Raw genomic sequence first — 14,364 nt, 5'->3', positions numbered from 1 at the left:
ATTTAGTTTAGAAATTAGAAGGCTATAGATTTCTAAACTGAAATTCCTAAACTGAAATTAAAGTTTGGAAGCAGGCCAGTTGCATACCCCTTCCAAAGAAGGCAGAAACTTCAGGAATCAGATATAATTTCATTTTCATTGTTCTCTCTAAAGCATTTACCTATGTATCTACCTCAGTATCCCAGTCTACCATAGATCTTTATTGCACAGATAAGCTGATTAAATATTAGGTGTGGGAAATATGTCTGATTTATAACCCACTTAAAACTTATATAAATATGAATACTTCTTTTGAAACAAAGCAATTCTAACTTCCAGCTAAAATCTGTCTTCCATATACCCTAGGTGCTGAAGTCTCATCCTTGGCAACCATACATGCACTTTTAGTTCCCTGTGGACCACAGGCTAGAGCACGTTTGTCATTAAACAAAACTGAGATCAGTAGCATGTAAACAAACTTATTCGACAGTTCTCTTGGCTGTACAGTGTTCTAGAACATCTTTATGGGTGTAGCGGAAAGCTGTTTCTTTTATTCAGGCTTATTTCAGAAGATGCAAAGAAAAATATGCAAGCCAGAGATGTGATATACCTGTTTTGCTTGTTTTCCAAAACTGAATGGCACTTGACAATTCAACCTAAGAAAACAGAACTATAAGAAAGGAGTTACACCTTAATCTTGTGGTTCCTAAACCTAAGAAATGCCAGGTGTGATTTTCCTTATTGAAAGTAAAGAACCAAACCCTGCTTTGAAAATAAAATGTAATCCTTTAATTTCAGTTTTCTCTCCCTTTTTGGCATTAGTTCCGATATCCATGAGATCCAATTTAACTTGAAGAGGCGACTGCAAGTAGGTAAAATTATATTTTGTTAGATTGCAAGCAAGACTTTATTTTCCTCTTTTAAAATGCAGATAGAAGCCTAAATCATTCACAACCCTTCCCATTTGATATAAATGAAAACCTATTATTGTACCTTACGATTTTCATGAGAAACTCAGTAGATTTCTAGGGCACTGAGGCAGGAGGCACTGAATAAAACCCTGACAACTTACATTGGGGAGCTAAGCAGGGAGTTGCTCTGCTAGATTGGAAAAGTCAAACTTGCTTATCCACCCTTCTTCTGCATGCTTACTTCAAAAGAGGCACTTGACAGCTGCTCCTTCTGCTTAGAATCAACGGAATACAGTGGTACCTTGGGTTACAGACGCTTCAGGTTACAGACTCCACTAATCCAGAAATAGTACCTCGGGTTAAGAACTTTGCTTCAGGATGAGAACAGAAATTGTGCAGCGGCAGCGCAGCAGCAAGCCCCATTAGCTAAAGTGGTCTTCAGGTTAAGAACAGTTTCAGGTTAAGAACGGACCTCTGGAACGAATTAAGTACTTAAGCCGAGGTACCACTATATGACAATGACTTGGGATGATGGGAGCCAAATTCAATCTCCAGGATACTTACTGCAAGCTTCTCAGCTTCTGAATGTAGCACACATAGTAAGGAGAGGCTAGGTTGGCTCATCCCATCAGGAAAGCCCCCCCCCCCGCCCCCAATAGGCCCTACCCCTTAATGTTGGTTGATGGAAAAGGAAGTGTCTGTGGGTTGGGATGGGGCACTGAGACCCCTTAAATAAAGTATTGTGTTTTACTACTACTACTACTACTACTACTACTACTACTACTAAGGGGTTAAAATGTCCAGCATGGCATGCTTAAGATCATCCCCTCTTGCAATTAATCTTTTGGAACTGCTGCTCCCCCAGCCTGGGCTGCACCTGGATGATTTGAAAGAGCCATAAACAACGACTAAGCCTAACTTGTTCACACTTAAATCAGCTTGTTGGTGAGATTAGTAAACCAAACTGCTGACTGGTTTTACCTGCAGCAGCACTGACTTGAGTAGCCAAAACCAACCCTATTTGTAGCAAGGATGGCTACACATGGTTACACAAAAATATATGTCTGCAGCATGTCACAAAAGTGAGGCAGATGCTACTTTATTCATATTAGACCCAGCAATCAATACAATACATATTTAAGTTTTTTTATTTCATTATCTGGAAAAATAAATAGAAATTTATAAAAGCAAAAGTCTCATAGAGCTCTTTTGTGTGGAGCCAGTCTCTCAAGTTCTTTGTATCACTAGAACTGTAGAATATTGCACATTTATCAGGATTACTGCAATAAAAGGGAAATTTCTCATGATACAGGCAAATAAGCTACAAAGATATATACATATTGTCAGATAGGGTGGTTAACTTTAAGATATCTCAATTTGTTTTAAAAGTCTCCACAAAACACAACGCAGATTGTAACAATCCATCACTTTCCTGAAGACAGAGTACCGTCATAACCATCATGTTTTGAGAACAAAATGTTCATGGAAGATAATAGCACCAAGAAATAGGGCTAATCCTTGTTCTTCAATAAGTAATGTCCTTCAACTGACTTTCTTCAGACATCCACATAGTCATATGCCTGTTCTAGGAAAGCAAACAGTGTCTTCATTTCTTCTGATTCTTGTATGGTGTTTATGTCATTAAGAAGACCTTCTTGGTTCCTGACCTTCAGAAGCTCATCCTACAGAATGTGAAAAGGGAGAAAGTTTAAGATGGTATGAGGAAAACAAAGGATTTTCAGGTAGGAAATCAGTGCAATTTCCAGCAAAGCTTCAGGTAGCTCAAGGATGCAAAGAGGGCAGACAAAATTAAGGAGCAGCAAGCCTTAATACACAAGAAAGAATGGTTTCTGGACAGCCTTCTCCACCCTGGAACTTTTCTAATGTTGCTGGATTACAGCTCCCACACTGCTGACTGCTTGCCACACCGGCTAGGATTGGTGGGAGCTGTCCATCATCATCTAGAGGGCACCAGGCTGAAGGAGGCTGGGTTTAGGAAATACCATTTAATCACTGTGTGAACAAGAAGAAAGGCGCTGGTTCTGGAACAAAATAGAAAAGATACTTTTGCAAGAAGTGATTTTTAAGAGCAACTTCCTCTTCACTCTTGGGAGCCTTCTGAAACAGCCCTCCCGCCACTCACCTGAAGAATGGGTGCTGTGAGTCGGCACTGTGCAACATCAGGAAGACCAAGATCATCACTGCCATTTGTCTGGATTAACTAGAGAGGGAAGAGAGGAAATATCTACATCTGTATTGGATTTTTTAAAAATGTTTCATCTTTTGCTGCCCTGGGCTCCTTTGAGAGGAACGGCATGCATGCATGCATATATCAAACATCTACCTCATTCCTCCCCTGTGTACTTGTACTAAATCATATCTAATATGTTATTTATAATATACTTATATACTGCTATATTCCAATATATTTAGCTATACCTCCTTTTCAAACTGCTATGTCAACGATACGCCTTCAGCAATCCTGAATTCATTCTTCCATGGACTCAAGAGTCTGGTCAGATGAGGCTCGTCAACCTGGGGAGTAGTTCATCTAGAAGGACAACTCTGATTCTAAACCTCCACTGCCTTGCATAATACCTTTGGGAAAGAATGGGTAAACCCTACACAAATCCGGATCTAAGACAGTTGGCAACTTCTGGCAACTCCTGCAGCCAAGCTGGCGCCAAACATATTGCTCTGCTTTCGTTTTTACCACATCAGTGAGGCCGAGAGGCAGGTCTTGTCGTCAGGACAGCCCAGGACCTGCACACACACACTGCCCAGGCTTGTGCCCCAGAGAGGTAACTTCGGTGCTGCGAACACAGCGGTTTGACTTCATCCCCAGAGACACACTCCATTGTCCTTTGAGACAAGCCCAGTTCATCGTGCCCAGACTCAAAATTCCATCCCCATCTCAGAGATACCTCATTTGCTGTTGCTTTCTCTGTAGCCAGCTGACATTTTAATTTGTGTATTTTGTTCTGGAGATGTTGAATATTTCCTTCATGGAGCTCTGCTGTTGACGAAACTTTGTTTATTTCTTCCTGCATTTAAAAGGAAAATGAAACTTAAGAAATATATTTAAAGCAAGGAACCATCTGTGTAGCAAACATTCTGCCAGGATTAATTAGCTCCCACTGCTACATATCGGTTATGAGGCTGAAGCAGCTCAAGTATTCGCCATCTTTCATGAGTCATTCTACAGAATAGATTGCAAAAGATCTCTTTTCTACTTGAACAGAAGGAACACTTGTCTGATAATACATAATGGTTTATAATATGTAACCTGGGAAGCAAGGGTTAATTTTATGATTCACAAATATTAACTCTTATAAATAATTTGTGGTGCCATGGTTGTTATGACATTTAAAAGAGTCTGTTACACCAATTTCCACCTCTCTTACTTTGAAAAATGCCATAAAAACTGGCAGCATGAAGCAGATTTTGTATGATAACCAATAAAGATGGTCTAGGCATAAAGATTTTGGAAAATACAATAGCTCCATCTGTACCAAAAAGCTTTACATTTCCCCTCAGAGAGGGGTGCAGAAGTATAGCATTACGGTATGAAGGGGTGAAATAATTTGAAATATCTTGCAATAATAACACAAAACCTTTATGAATACCAACTGAAGCACTATAGTGAGGAAACTTTCAGGTTTCAAATCACCTAAAGCTCATAATCTTCTTAATTCACAGAACGAATTAGTCCTTTGTTGTGTACTCAGATGATATGCCATGTAAATCCCCAAGATGTACCCTCTCTTCCTTCCTCACCTGCAGTTTTGCCAAACCCTCTTCAAGAGAAACACTCTTTTCCTTTTCCTCTGCTAGCATCTTATGCACGTTCTTCAGGCTGCTCACCTTCTCCACGGGAACCTTTAGGGTCTCAAAATGTTTGACAAGCCTTGAGCAAAACGATAAACAAGATTCACACCTTGTGTAATATTTATAGTTATGGAAAGGGCAATACTATATTACTGTATTACTAGAGTTCTCACAAGCCTTGCTTACTTGAAGTACTGAACAGCACAGAAATATTTTTTGCTTTGGACTGAGGGAGAAGAGAATGTTCAATATAATCCAAATGGTCAACCCATACACCTAGCGGCTGTTTTCACTTTATTCTCCAAACAACAGGCTAAAAGGTCTAAATGTATTTTATCACATAGACTGACCCCCCTCATGAGCAATCTGGCACCAGGCTTTCAAAATTAAGGAACACTGGAGCATAATTATCTCACGGAAAGGTTTAACATTTCACAAAACGTATTTTATTATGAGTGAAACTATGTCTATTTCACCAGCTCCTTTGACAGAGGTATACAGTGGTACCTCGGGTTACATACGCTTCAGGTTACATACGCTTCAAGTTACAGACTCTGCTAACCCAGAAATATTACCTCGGGTTAAGAACTTTGCTTCAGGATAAGAACAGAAATCGTGCAGCGGCGGCGCAGCAGCAGCAGGAGGCCCCATTAGCTAAAGTGGTGCTTCGGGTTAAGAACAGTTTCAGGTTAAGTACAGACCTCCGAAACGAACTAAGTACTTAACCCGAGGGACCACTTTAATAGGCTTCCAAGGGGAGAAGTAAAGCAATATAATGTGGGACCCAATCCACTGGGACACCAACTGAGACATCCTAGCATTAGGAAAGTGTGGGGAACCTCCGGCTCATGTCCATGACTAGGCCTGCAAGGTCTCAGAGGTTGCCCCATCAACCTATTTTTGGCCAACCATGTCCACCTTTCCCAAGCCTGACATCATGTATGACATCAGTTACAGCAAAGTTCAATATGCAGCTGCTGCAAAGGAAGAATAGAGTACTGGAATGTGATCCTCATTCTTCCTTTGCAGCTGTACCCAATCACCCGATGTCATATAAGATCCGATGATTGACAAATCCATGGCACCCCCACCTGTCAAAATCGCCCATGGGGAGGGGGGCCTGGACACATCTGGATCTGGCACATCCCTGCATTGGATATTTTATTGTAGTGTTTATAACTCACTGTTCCTTGGAGGTGCTCAAGGTGGCATACATGGTTCTCCCTCTCCCCATTTTATCCTAACAACCCTTTCAGGTAGGTTAGGCTGAGAGACAGTAACTAGCCCAAGGTCACCCAGAGAACTTCATGGCTGAGCGGGGATTAGAACCCTGGTCTCCCAGGTGTTAGTCCAACGCTCTAGCCACATCATACCTGCTCTTATACCTTTAAGACTGAAGCCCTAAAGATTAATGGATGTATACCAGGGATTAAAAGTAACTGAATAGCATTTATGTATGTAAACATGCTCAGCGTCATGTCGCACAAACACCTGCAGTCCTTTCCCTCACTTGCTATGGTATATTCCTTACCTTTTCCTGAGGCAATTTAAGTGCTTTTCAGTTTCATTGTTATTCTGTGTAGTTTCATACTGAAGAGATCTGGCAGGAAAGATAATAACATATTGATATTTCTTCCTTGTGGAAAAATGTTTGCTGAATTTGCTGCTGCTCTCAGATAAGAACTAGGTTGATTTGTTTTGTTTCCTGATAGCTATCACTTTCTGCGTATGATAAGGGTTAAGAGCTACCTTTCAGAGAGGACTCTACATTTTCTTTCTTTCTTAGTTTCTTTTATCTTATTGTATTAAGAAAAAGGTTTATTAAAAATTTATAAAGAAAATAAAAATAAAAAAGGAACAGGTGGGTCCAGCACTGTTCTCTTCTGCTGCCCGTCATTATTCAACATCTTATTGATGTTTGATTTTGATTGACTTTGATGAAGGAATTGAGAGGATAAGCATCCAATTTGCAGATGACACCAAACTGGGAGGTGTAGCTAACACTGCAGGGGACAGGATCGGGATTCAAGATGACCTTAATAGATTGGAGAACTGGGCCCAAACCAACAGAATGAATTTCAATAGGGAAAAATATCACATTCTGCATTTAGGCTGGAAGAACCAGGTGCGCAATTATAAGAGCCATGACTTGCCAGCAGTACTTGTGAAAAGGATCTAGAGGTCTTAATAGACAAGCTTTACAGAGTCAATAGCATGATGCAGAAGCAAAAGAAAGTGAATGCTATTCTAGGCTGCATCAACAGAAGTATAGTGTTCTGATCAAGGGAAGTTATAGTACTGTTCTATTCTGCCTTTGTCAGACCTCACATAGAGTATTGTGGCCAGTTCTAGGCACAATTTAAGAAGGATGTTGACAAGCTGGAATGTGTGCAGAGGAGGGCGACCAAGATGAATAAGGTTCTGTAAACCAAGTCTTGTGAGGAACAGTTTAGGGAGCTGGGGATGTTTAGCCTAGAAAAGAGGAGACTGGAAGGAGATATGATAACCATCTTCAAACAACCAAAGGCTATCACATGGAAGATGGAGCAAGCTTGTTTTCCCCTGCTACAGAAGCCAGGATCCAAACCAATGACAATAAGGGAAATTCCAACTAAACATTAGGAAGAACTTTCTGACTGTAAGACCTGTTCAATGGACACCCTTGGAACGTGCTGGACTCTCTTTCCTTGAAGGATTTTAAGCAGAGGTTGGATGGCCATCGGTCATGGATGCTCTAGTTAAGATTCATGTATTACAAGACATGACAACACTCAGAAGTGCTTCCATCTCTACAATTCTATGATTGTTAAACGAGGGTACAGACTGTGTAACTGTATGCACAGCAGTTGAGATGTTCACTCATACCATTATTCATACATACACTATACAGATTTGCTGCCAGCAAATATTAATTGCTTCAATGCCACTTAATAAAAGCCATTCCCTTTTGCTTGTGGGAAGGTAAGTTCTCTTGGAGAAAACCAAATAAATTTCCTTCTCTTGAGTTCATAGTTAAGTCATGTGTTCCTTTAAACCACAAAGGGGCACTGCTTATATAATAATCCAGCCACCATGTGTAGCTCTCTAATTTAACTCCACTGCTAAAAGCTGAACCATTTTGTTTCCTGTGTTATGTCTCTCATCTCCACTCACACTGTAAATAGTTGATGCACCAATAAAGCATTTTAAGTCCAGAAACTGTAAGTGATTCTTCCAATTTAATTCACTCAAGATATAAGGTCTGCTAACAAGAGTGGAAGAAGGCTAATTGAATATAATGGGATGTTAGCTGAGATGCCCACACTGCAGGGAGTTGGACTTAGATGGCCCTCAGGTCCCTTCCACCTCTACAATTCTATTAGTCTAAGAACTATAAATAAATGTATCAACATAGTTGAAGCCTCTCAAAGGAAGTTAATATAGTACTGATGGAAAGGTCTTTCATACTTACGTTATTAACCAATGCATCATGAAGTCCAATTGCTCTCTTGTGTTCTTTGGAAGTGGCTGCCATTTTGCTCTTTGGCCTGCAGTCACCTTCACTACTTTTGAAGACAGAGAAGTTGTTTCGGCTGGCAAAGAACAAGCAAGTTTCTCAATATCACCACTGTGATTGCTAGATGTGCCTAGAATGCTGTGCCAACAACTTCTTAACCAACTTGCAGGGCAACAGTCACTGCATTTGCAAATCACCCACAATTAATACTTCCTATGTGTCCCACCCTCCCCTTTGCATAGTAAATAAGGAACCAGGAATGGCCCAGAGCCTCCTAAACAATGGGGATCCTTTCAAGACTCCTCCATACCTACCAACTCTGGCCTGGTTGTGCTAGAGCAGTGATTTTCAACCTTTGAGTGCATGCCTCCTTTAACCAACCACATTCATTCTGCAGCTCCCTTGTGGGAGCCACCTTCGCTATGATTCTGTTACAGTACATGTGTAAATGAATATTTCCCCATTCTGCCCCGCCCTTTCACTGGCCCGCCTTTGGTGCGTCTTTAAGTAGGAGCACATGTGCCAAGGGGAATCCAAGCAATGTCACTGCTCTGCAGGGCTGAGCTAACACACTCCACATGGCAGTCCCAGCCTGCCTTTCCTGAAATTAGTGTGCAGTATAGGGGTGGAGAGAACAAAACAAGATCACAAACCGAAATACAGTGGTACCTCAGGTTAAGACCTTAATTCGTTCTGGAGGTCCGTTCTTAACATGAAATTGTTCTTAACCTGAGGTACCACTTCAGCTAATGGGGCCTCCGCTGCCGCCGTCGCACAATTTCTGTTCTCATCCTGAAGCAAAGTTCTTAACCTGACGCACTATTTCTGGGTTAGCGGAGTCTGAAACCTGAAGCATCTGTAACCTGAAGGGTCTGTAACCCGAGGTACCACTGTACTTTGTTATTACGGGGAAGGAAAGCAAGAAACACCCGGCACAGGATGGTCTTTTCCTGACTATCCTTGTCCCTATAAAGCTGGGTGACTGTTAAGGGGGGGGGGGGGGTTGCCTAGGATGAGAGGTAAAGATGAAGAGGGGGAAAGGGATGCTGGGAGTAGGAGAGGACACACCCTACTTTCAGGGTTCTTTTTAAATGCCTCCTTGTAGAACACAAAGCAGCTTGCTCCTCCCGCCTGGCACTTCTTTGCTGAGGGGCAGGCAGCCACACGCCACTCAATGCAAAAGGAGACCCCACCAGCTCGCACAAGTCGGAAAGGCTGTTTGAGTTTTGACCCACAAAGCTGGTCAGGTTTAGTGTGCAAAAAAGTCCAAGAGAGAGAGAATGAAATAGGCCACCACCATAAAAAAGGATGGGGTGGGGGGAGTTTAGATTTGAAAGAAAAGGGGAAGTATCCTACAGAAGTTGGGAAGAGAAAAGGGGTTGTTACATTTTGACATAAAGGAAGAAGGAAGGAGAGCAGAATGGAGCCTGCAGAGAGACAGGATCCAAACACAGAACACTGCCCCTTTTTAGAAGGGGTCTGGATAGGCAGAAGGGAAGACGTGGGGGAAATATCCAGACAGTAAAAAGGAGAATAATCTGGGCCAGGTTAGGGCAGGGAGGAAGAGGTCAGTGGAATGCTGGGATTCCTCCCCATGGATCAAACAGGCAGCAGCCTCTTAGAAGTGTCAGCAGTTTTAATTACCCACAATGCATCCACACTAAACACCAACAGAGTGTGGACACATTGTGACAGTGGCTTAATTTTTCATACACTTTTCATATAGTAAATCCCTACATTTTATGGGCTACAGCTTACCCTGCCTACAAATTCACAATTGTAACAGAGCTTTGAGATCTATCTCTGTGCTAATAATAAGATTATTACTAATACCAATACTAATACCTTCAGTAGACTGTGCTCTCTGCTGCCTTTGTTTCTTCTGGACTGCTTGCACACCTTGCTATAGAGAAACATACAGGAAAACAGAGTCAATTAAATGCTTGAATTGCCATGTGTTTTTACAAATGTAGTATACAAATGCCTGATTCACAACCCACTGAAGCCCACACTGGCTTCTTTATGAGCACCATATCAAGTTTAAACATATATGTAATGACCAAGATTCTTCAGTGCACTCCCATGACCACTTATCTGAAAGTAAGCCCCATCAAATGCAGTGGTACTTCCTTCTGAGTATGCAGGCACAGAATCTGCACTATACATTGCTTTCTCTCTGTTCTTCCAGCCAGTCCCTTCACTTTTTAAAAATAAATAAATATTTTTTTATTAAAGATTTTCTCGATTTACAAAAGAAAATGCATTGCCTCTTTTTTCAGGTTATAAGGTCTTTTCTACAGAAGTTATGTTTGTTGTGAGACATCAGTGTCGAGTACAGTATAAGGTCGGGGAAGAAAAAGCAAAAAGGGGGGAGAGGAGGGGGTGAAACTTACTTTCTTTTTATAGAGTACGTGTGGGGTTTTGTGTCAGCATCAACTGGATACGGTGTTCGAAACTCCTATTGTTATAGGCACATTTTGCAACAGGGAATATCATTAGTGCAAGCAGTTTCTGAGCTCTGGGCGCAGTACTGCACCTAAGATTTCAGATTAAAACTGCAGAGTAGAAGGAAAGGAGGACCTTTTTCTGCCTCCCCACTTCCAGCTACTCTCTGAAGACGGGAGAAGAGACCCTCTTAATAATATATGGGTGGTAGGCAGGGGAAGGACTAGACCATGTGAAAAATGAACATAATATTTTAGCTGCAGTTCATTCATTTTCAGCTTTGTATTCTTGTTATAAAAATGTGTCCCTAGACATTCCGTTGTTGTGTCTATAACCTAGGTTTAAGGTGCCATTTAGCTCCTATTGCTCATATCTCAGTTTCTAACACTGACTGGATAGGTTCTCTTTCTATTTACTTGTTACAATTTCCTTGGTAGTGAGAGGGATTAAGGGGGCCCAAGGTGTGGTTGGCTGCAATGGGGCTTGTTTGCATTTATGAGGGGTGAATAGCGGGGGGGGGGGGGGGGGTTCTGTGCAGCAGAAAGCAGAACCTCCTTCTCCATAGTTCCAGCCTCAAACTAAGTCTAGGCTAAAGATCTTAACATTTGTGCGTCAGAAAATACAGTGCAACTTATGAGTAACCATCCAACTTTTGCTGAATGACTGAAGCGATCCTCCCTGCAAACATTTATGTACTGCTGCATACTTCTGGTGCTTTATTTAACAGCTGTACGGCTTGCCCAGTTGCACATCTCTGGAACAACTCCACCATCTAGTGGCCAGTTGAGTCTACCATCACTGTAATTTGGGCTTTCCTATGCTGCTCGGTCCCAGCGCCTGCCAACCTAGCAGTTCGAAAGCACCTCCGGGTGCAAGTAGATAAATAGGGACCGCTTACCAGCGGGAAGGTAAACGGCGTTTCCGTGTGCGGCTCTGGCTCGCCAGAGCAGCGATGTCACGCTGGCCACGTGACCCAGAAGTGTCTCCGGACAGCGCTGGCCCCTGGCCTCTTAAGTGAGATGGGCACACAACCCCAGAGTCTGTCAAGACTGGCCCGTACGGGCAGGGGTACCTTTACCTTTTATGGTGATACTACTTAGCACTCTTACAGCTACTTCGAATGTACAAAGCACACTGCATACATAACATTATCACAGCCCCTACAATCACCTTCTAAGGCAGGCCAGTTATACTGCAGATGGGTGAGAGGGGGTTAAGGCTTGAATTCTTGAGTTTATGGCAGAGGTACAGCAATACATTCACAGCTTGTTATGCAGCTTCAGGATACTAAGAATGCAATCCTACACACACACATATACACACACCCAAGAAACAAAACTGTGTACACATAACACACATCTTACACAAGGGTTTGGTTCCAGAGGTCCACATGTAAACATGAAATAATGTAAAGCCAGTAACCCCTGCAACTCCCTCTTCTGCAAGGTGGAGAAGGTTGTGGGGACATAGCTGTCAACTTTTCCCTTTTCTTGCGAGGAATCCTATTCGGAATAAGGGAATATCCCTTTTAAAAAGGGAAACGTTGACAGCTATGTGTGGGGAGGCACTAGGATGCTGCCAGAGGAAAACCCACCAGGTGCACAGGTGTGCGCATGTGGGAATAAATAAAAGGGGAGTGGGGAACAGTGGTTTCCCTCCGCTTTCCATTTATTTCCAACCCACCCACCCCAATCCGTGCAAGGCTGCGATGGCAAGGGGAAGCAGCCTTCGCGTGAGAGTTACCTGCGCAGAACCATTCTGCACCTGGTTACCTGCACCTAGAATCATAGGGTTGGAAGAGACCACAAGGGCCATCGAGTCCAACCCCCTGCCAAGCAGGAAACACCATCAGAGCACTCCTGACATATGGTTGTCAAGCCTCTGCTTAAAGACCTCCAAAGGAGGAGACTCCACCACACTCCTGGGCAGCAAATTCCACTGTCAAACAGCTCTTACTGTCAGGAAGTTCTTCCTAATGCTTAGGTGGAATCTTCTTTCTTGTAGTTTGGAACCATTGCTCCGTGTCCGCTTCTCTGGAGCAGCAGAAAACAACCTTTCTCCCTCCTCTATGTGACATCCTTTTATATATTTGAACATGGCTATCATAACATTGGGTGAAATGGACAGATTGTCTATCTCATAAGGTAGCTAAGTTACCTAATTTACTATCTGGATCACTCCATCATCTTAGTATAATATTTGTGGAGCTTTATATTGTGTTGCAGTAAGTTGCTGTAGTGATTCATATAGTAAAATAGGCCTTGTACCAGACAGATATTTTGTTGGAACAGTTGCAGAGCTACTGCTTCTGGGTTTTGTTAGCTGATATCGAAATGAATCAGGACCATTTTAATTGGTTTTCACATTGTCACAGTTTCTATTTTAAGACACATCCTCCACCTTTTTTTAGACTACAGTTCCCATCATCCCCTGAGACAGCTCAGTTGTACTGGCTGGAGCTAATGGGATTTGTAGCCTGAAAGAGTTGGAGGGCAATTCCTTGTTTTGTCCATGCAATGAATTAGCAGCAACTCATAGAATCATAGAATCATAGAGTTGGAAGAGACCACCAGGGCCATCGAGTCCAACCCCCTGCCAAGCAGGAAACACCATCAGAGCACTCCTGACATATGGTTGTCAAGCCTCTGCTTAAAGACCTCCAAAGAAGGAGACTCCACCACACTCCTTGGCAGCAAATTCCACTGTCGAACAGCTCTTACTGTCAGGAAGTTCTTCCTAATGTTTAGGTGGAATCTTCTTTCTTGTAGTTTGGAGCCATTGCTCCGTGTCCGCTTCTCTGGAGCAGCAGAAAACAACCTTTCTCCCTGATCTATCCGGGTGAACTCCAACACGGCGGCAAGGGCTGAAAGGGGGGGGGGGATGGTGGTGCGAGCACCCCGCCTCCCAAGCGGTGGCATTCGCTTAAACGCTGAACAGCATTTCTGTCAAGCACGAAATCCTCTTTATCAGTCGTGGTTTGCCCTGAAAGAGATGACCATCTCCTCATCATCAATGGAGAGGGGCTTCATCCACGGAGGTAAAAGATAAAGGTACCCCTGCCCGTACGGGCCAGTCTTGACAGACTCTGGGGTTGTGCGCCCATCTCACTTAAGAGGCCAGGGGCCAGCGCTGTCCGGAGACACTTCCGGGTCACGTGGCCAGCGTGACATCGCTGCTCTGGCCAGAGCCAGAGCCAGAGCCGCACACGGAAACGCCTTTTACCTTCCCGCTGGTAAGCGGTCCCTATTTATCTACTTGCACCCGGAGGTGCTTTCGAACTGCTAGGTTGGCAGGCGCTGGGACCGAGAAGCGGGAGCGCACCCCGCCGCAGGGATTCGAACCGCCGACCTTTCGATCGGCAAGTCCTAGGCGCTGAGGCTTTAGCCCACAGCGCCACCTGCAGGGGACCTCAAATAGCTGGCGCTCCAACCACTGCACCGCACCGCCCGCTTACTTTCCCCTCAGGCGTCCTCTTCGGCCGCTTCCCGCCAGCTCCCCCTCTCGCGCCGGAGGGTCCTCCTGGCCGGCCGCTGGGCCCCGGCGCTGCCCTCGCCGCTCCCTTCCCCGGGCGGCGTCTCATCGCTCCTGAACCTGAGGGAAACTGTCCGCCGTTCCCGCTCAAGACCGTAAGGCGGTTTCACTCGCTCCGCCCACTCTCGCGAGACGACGTTCCGGAGCCGTTAGGAAGGGGGCGGGGCCACACAA

At 43.7% G+C, this 14,364-nt stretch overlaps 1 protein-coding gene and 1 long non-coding RNA gene across 2 annotated transcripts; both read right to left on the bottom strand.

Annotated features, from left to right (window-relative positions):
- Window positions 1-1,973: 1,973 nt before the first annotated feature.
- CENPQ (centromere protein Q) lies at window positions 1,974-14,308 on the bottom strand. The gene is made up of 8 exons (XM_079970105.1): window positions 14,114-14,308; window positions 10,060-10,117; window positions 8,170-8,290; window positions 6,250-6,318; window positions 4,668-4,797; window positions 3,815-3,934; window positions 3,034-3,111; window positions 1,974-2,572 (listed from the first exon to the last, which is right to left on the bottom strand). Exons 1-8 carry the CDS (start codon window positions 14,237-14,239, stop codon window positions 2,447-2,449), a joined length of 828 nt encoding a protein of 275 aa, XP_079826231.1. The 5' UTR covers window positions 14,240-14,308; the 3' UTR covers window positions 1,974-2,446.
- On the bottom strand, window positions 11,172-12,112 carry LOC307212716. Its single transcript, XR_013837134.1, has 2 exons — window positions 11,763-12,112; window positions 11,172-11,496 (listed from the first exon to the last, which is right to left on the bottom strand). It is a non-coding gene; the product is annotated as an uncharacterized lncRNA (long non-coding RNA).
- Window positions 14,309-14,364: the final 56 nt, after the last annotated feature.

Source organism: Podarcis cretensis (assembly GCF_951804945.1).
Source record: "Podarcis cretensis genome assembly, chromosome: 3".
NCBI lineage: Eukaryota > Metazoa > Chordata > Lepidosauria > Squamata > Lacertidae > Podarcis > Podarcis cretensis.
Note: the sequence above shows the minus strand (reverse complement) of the source record. Positions and strands in the feature narration are given on the sequence as shown.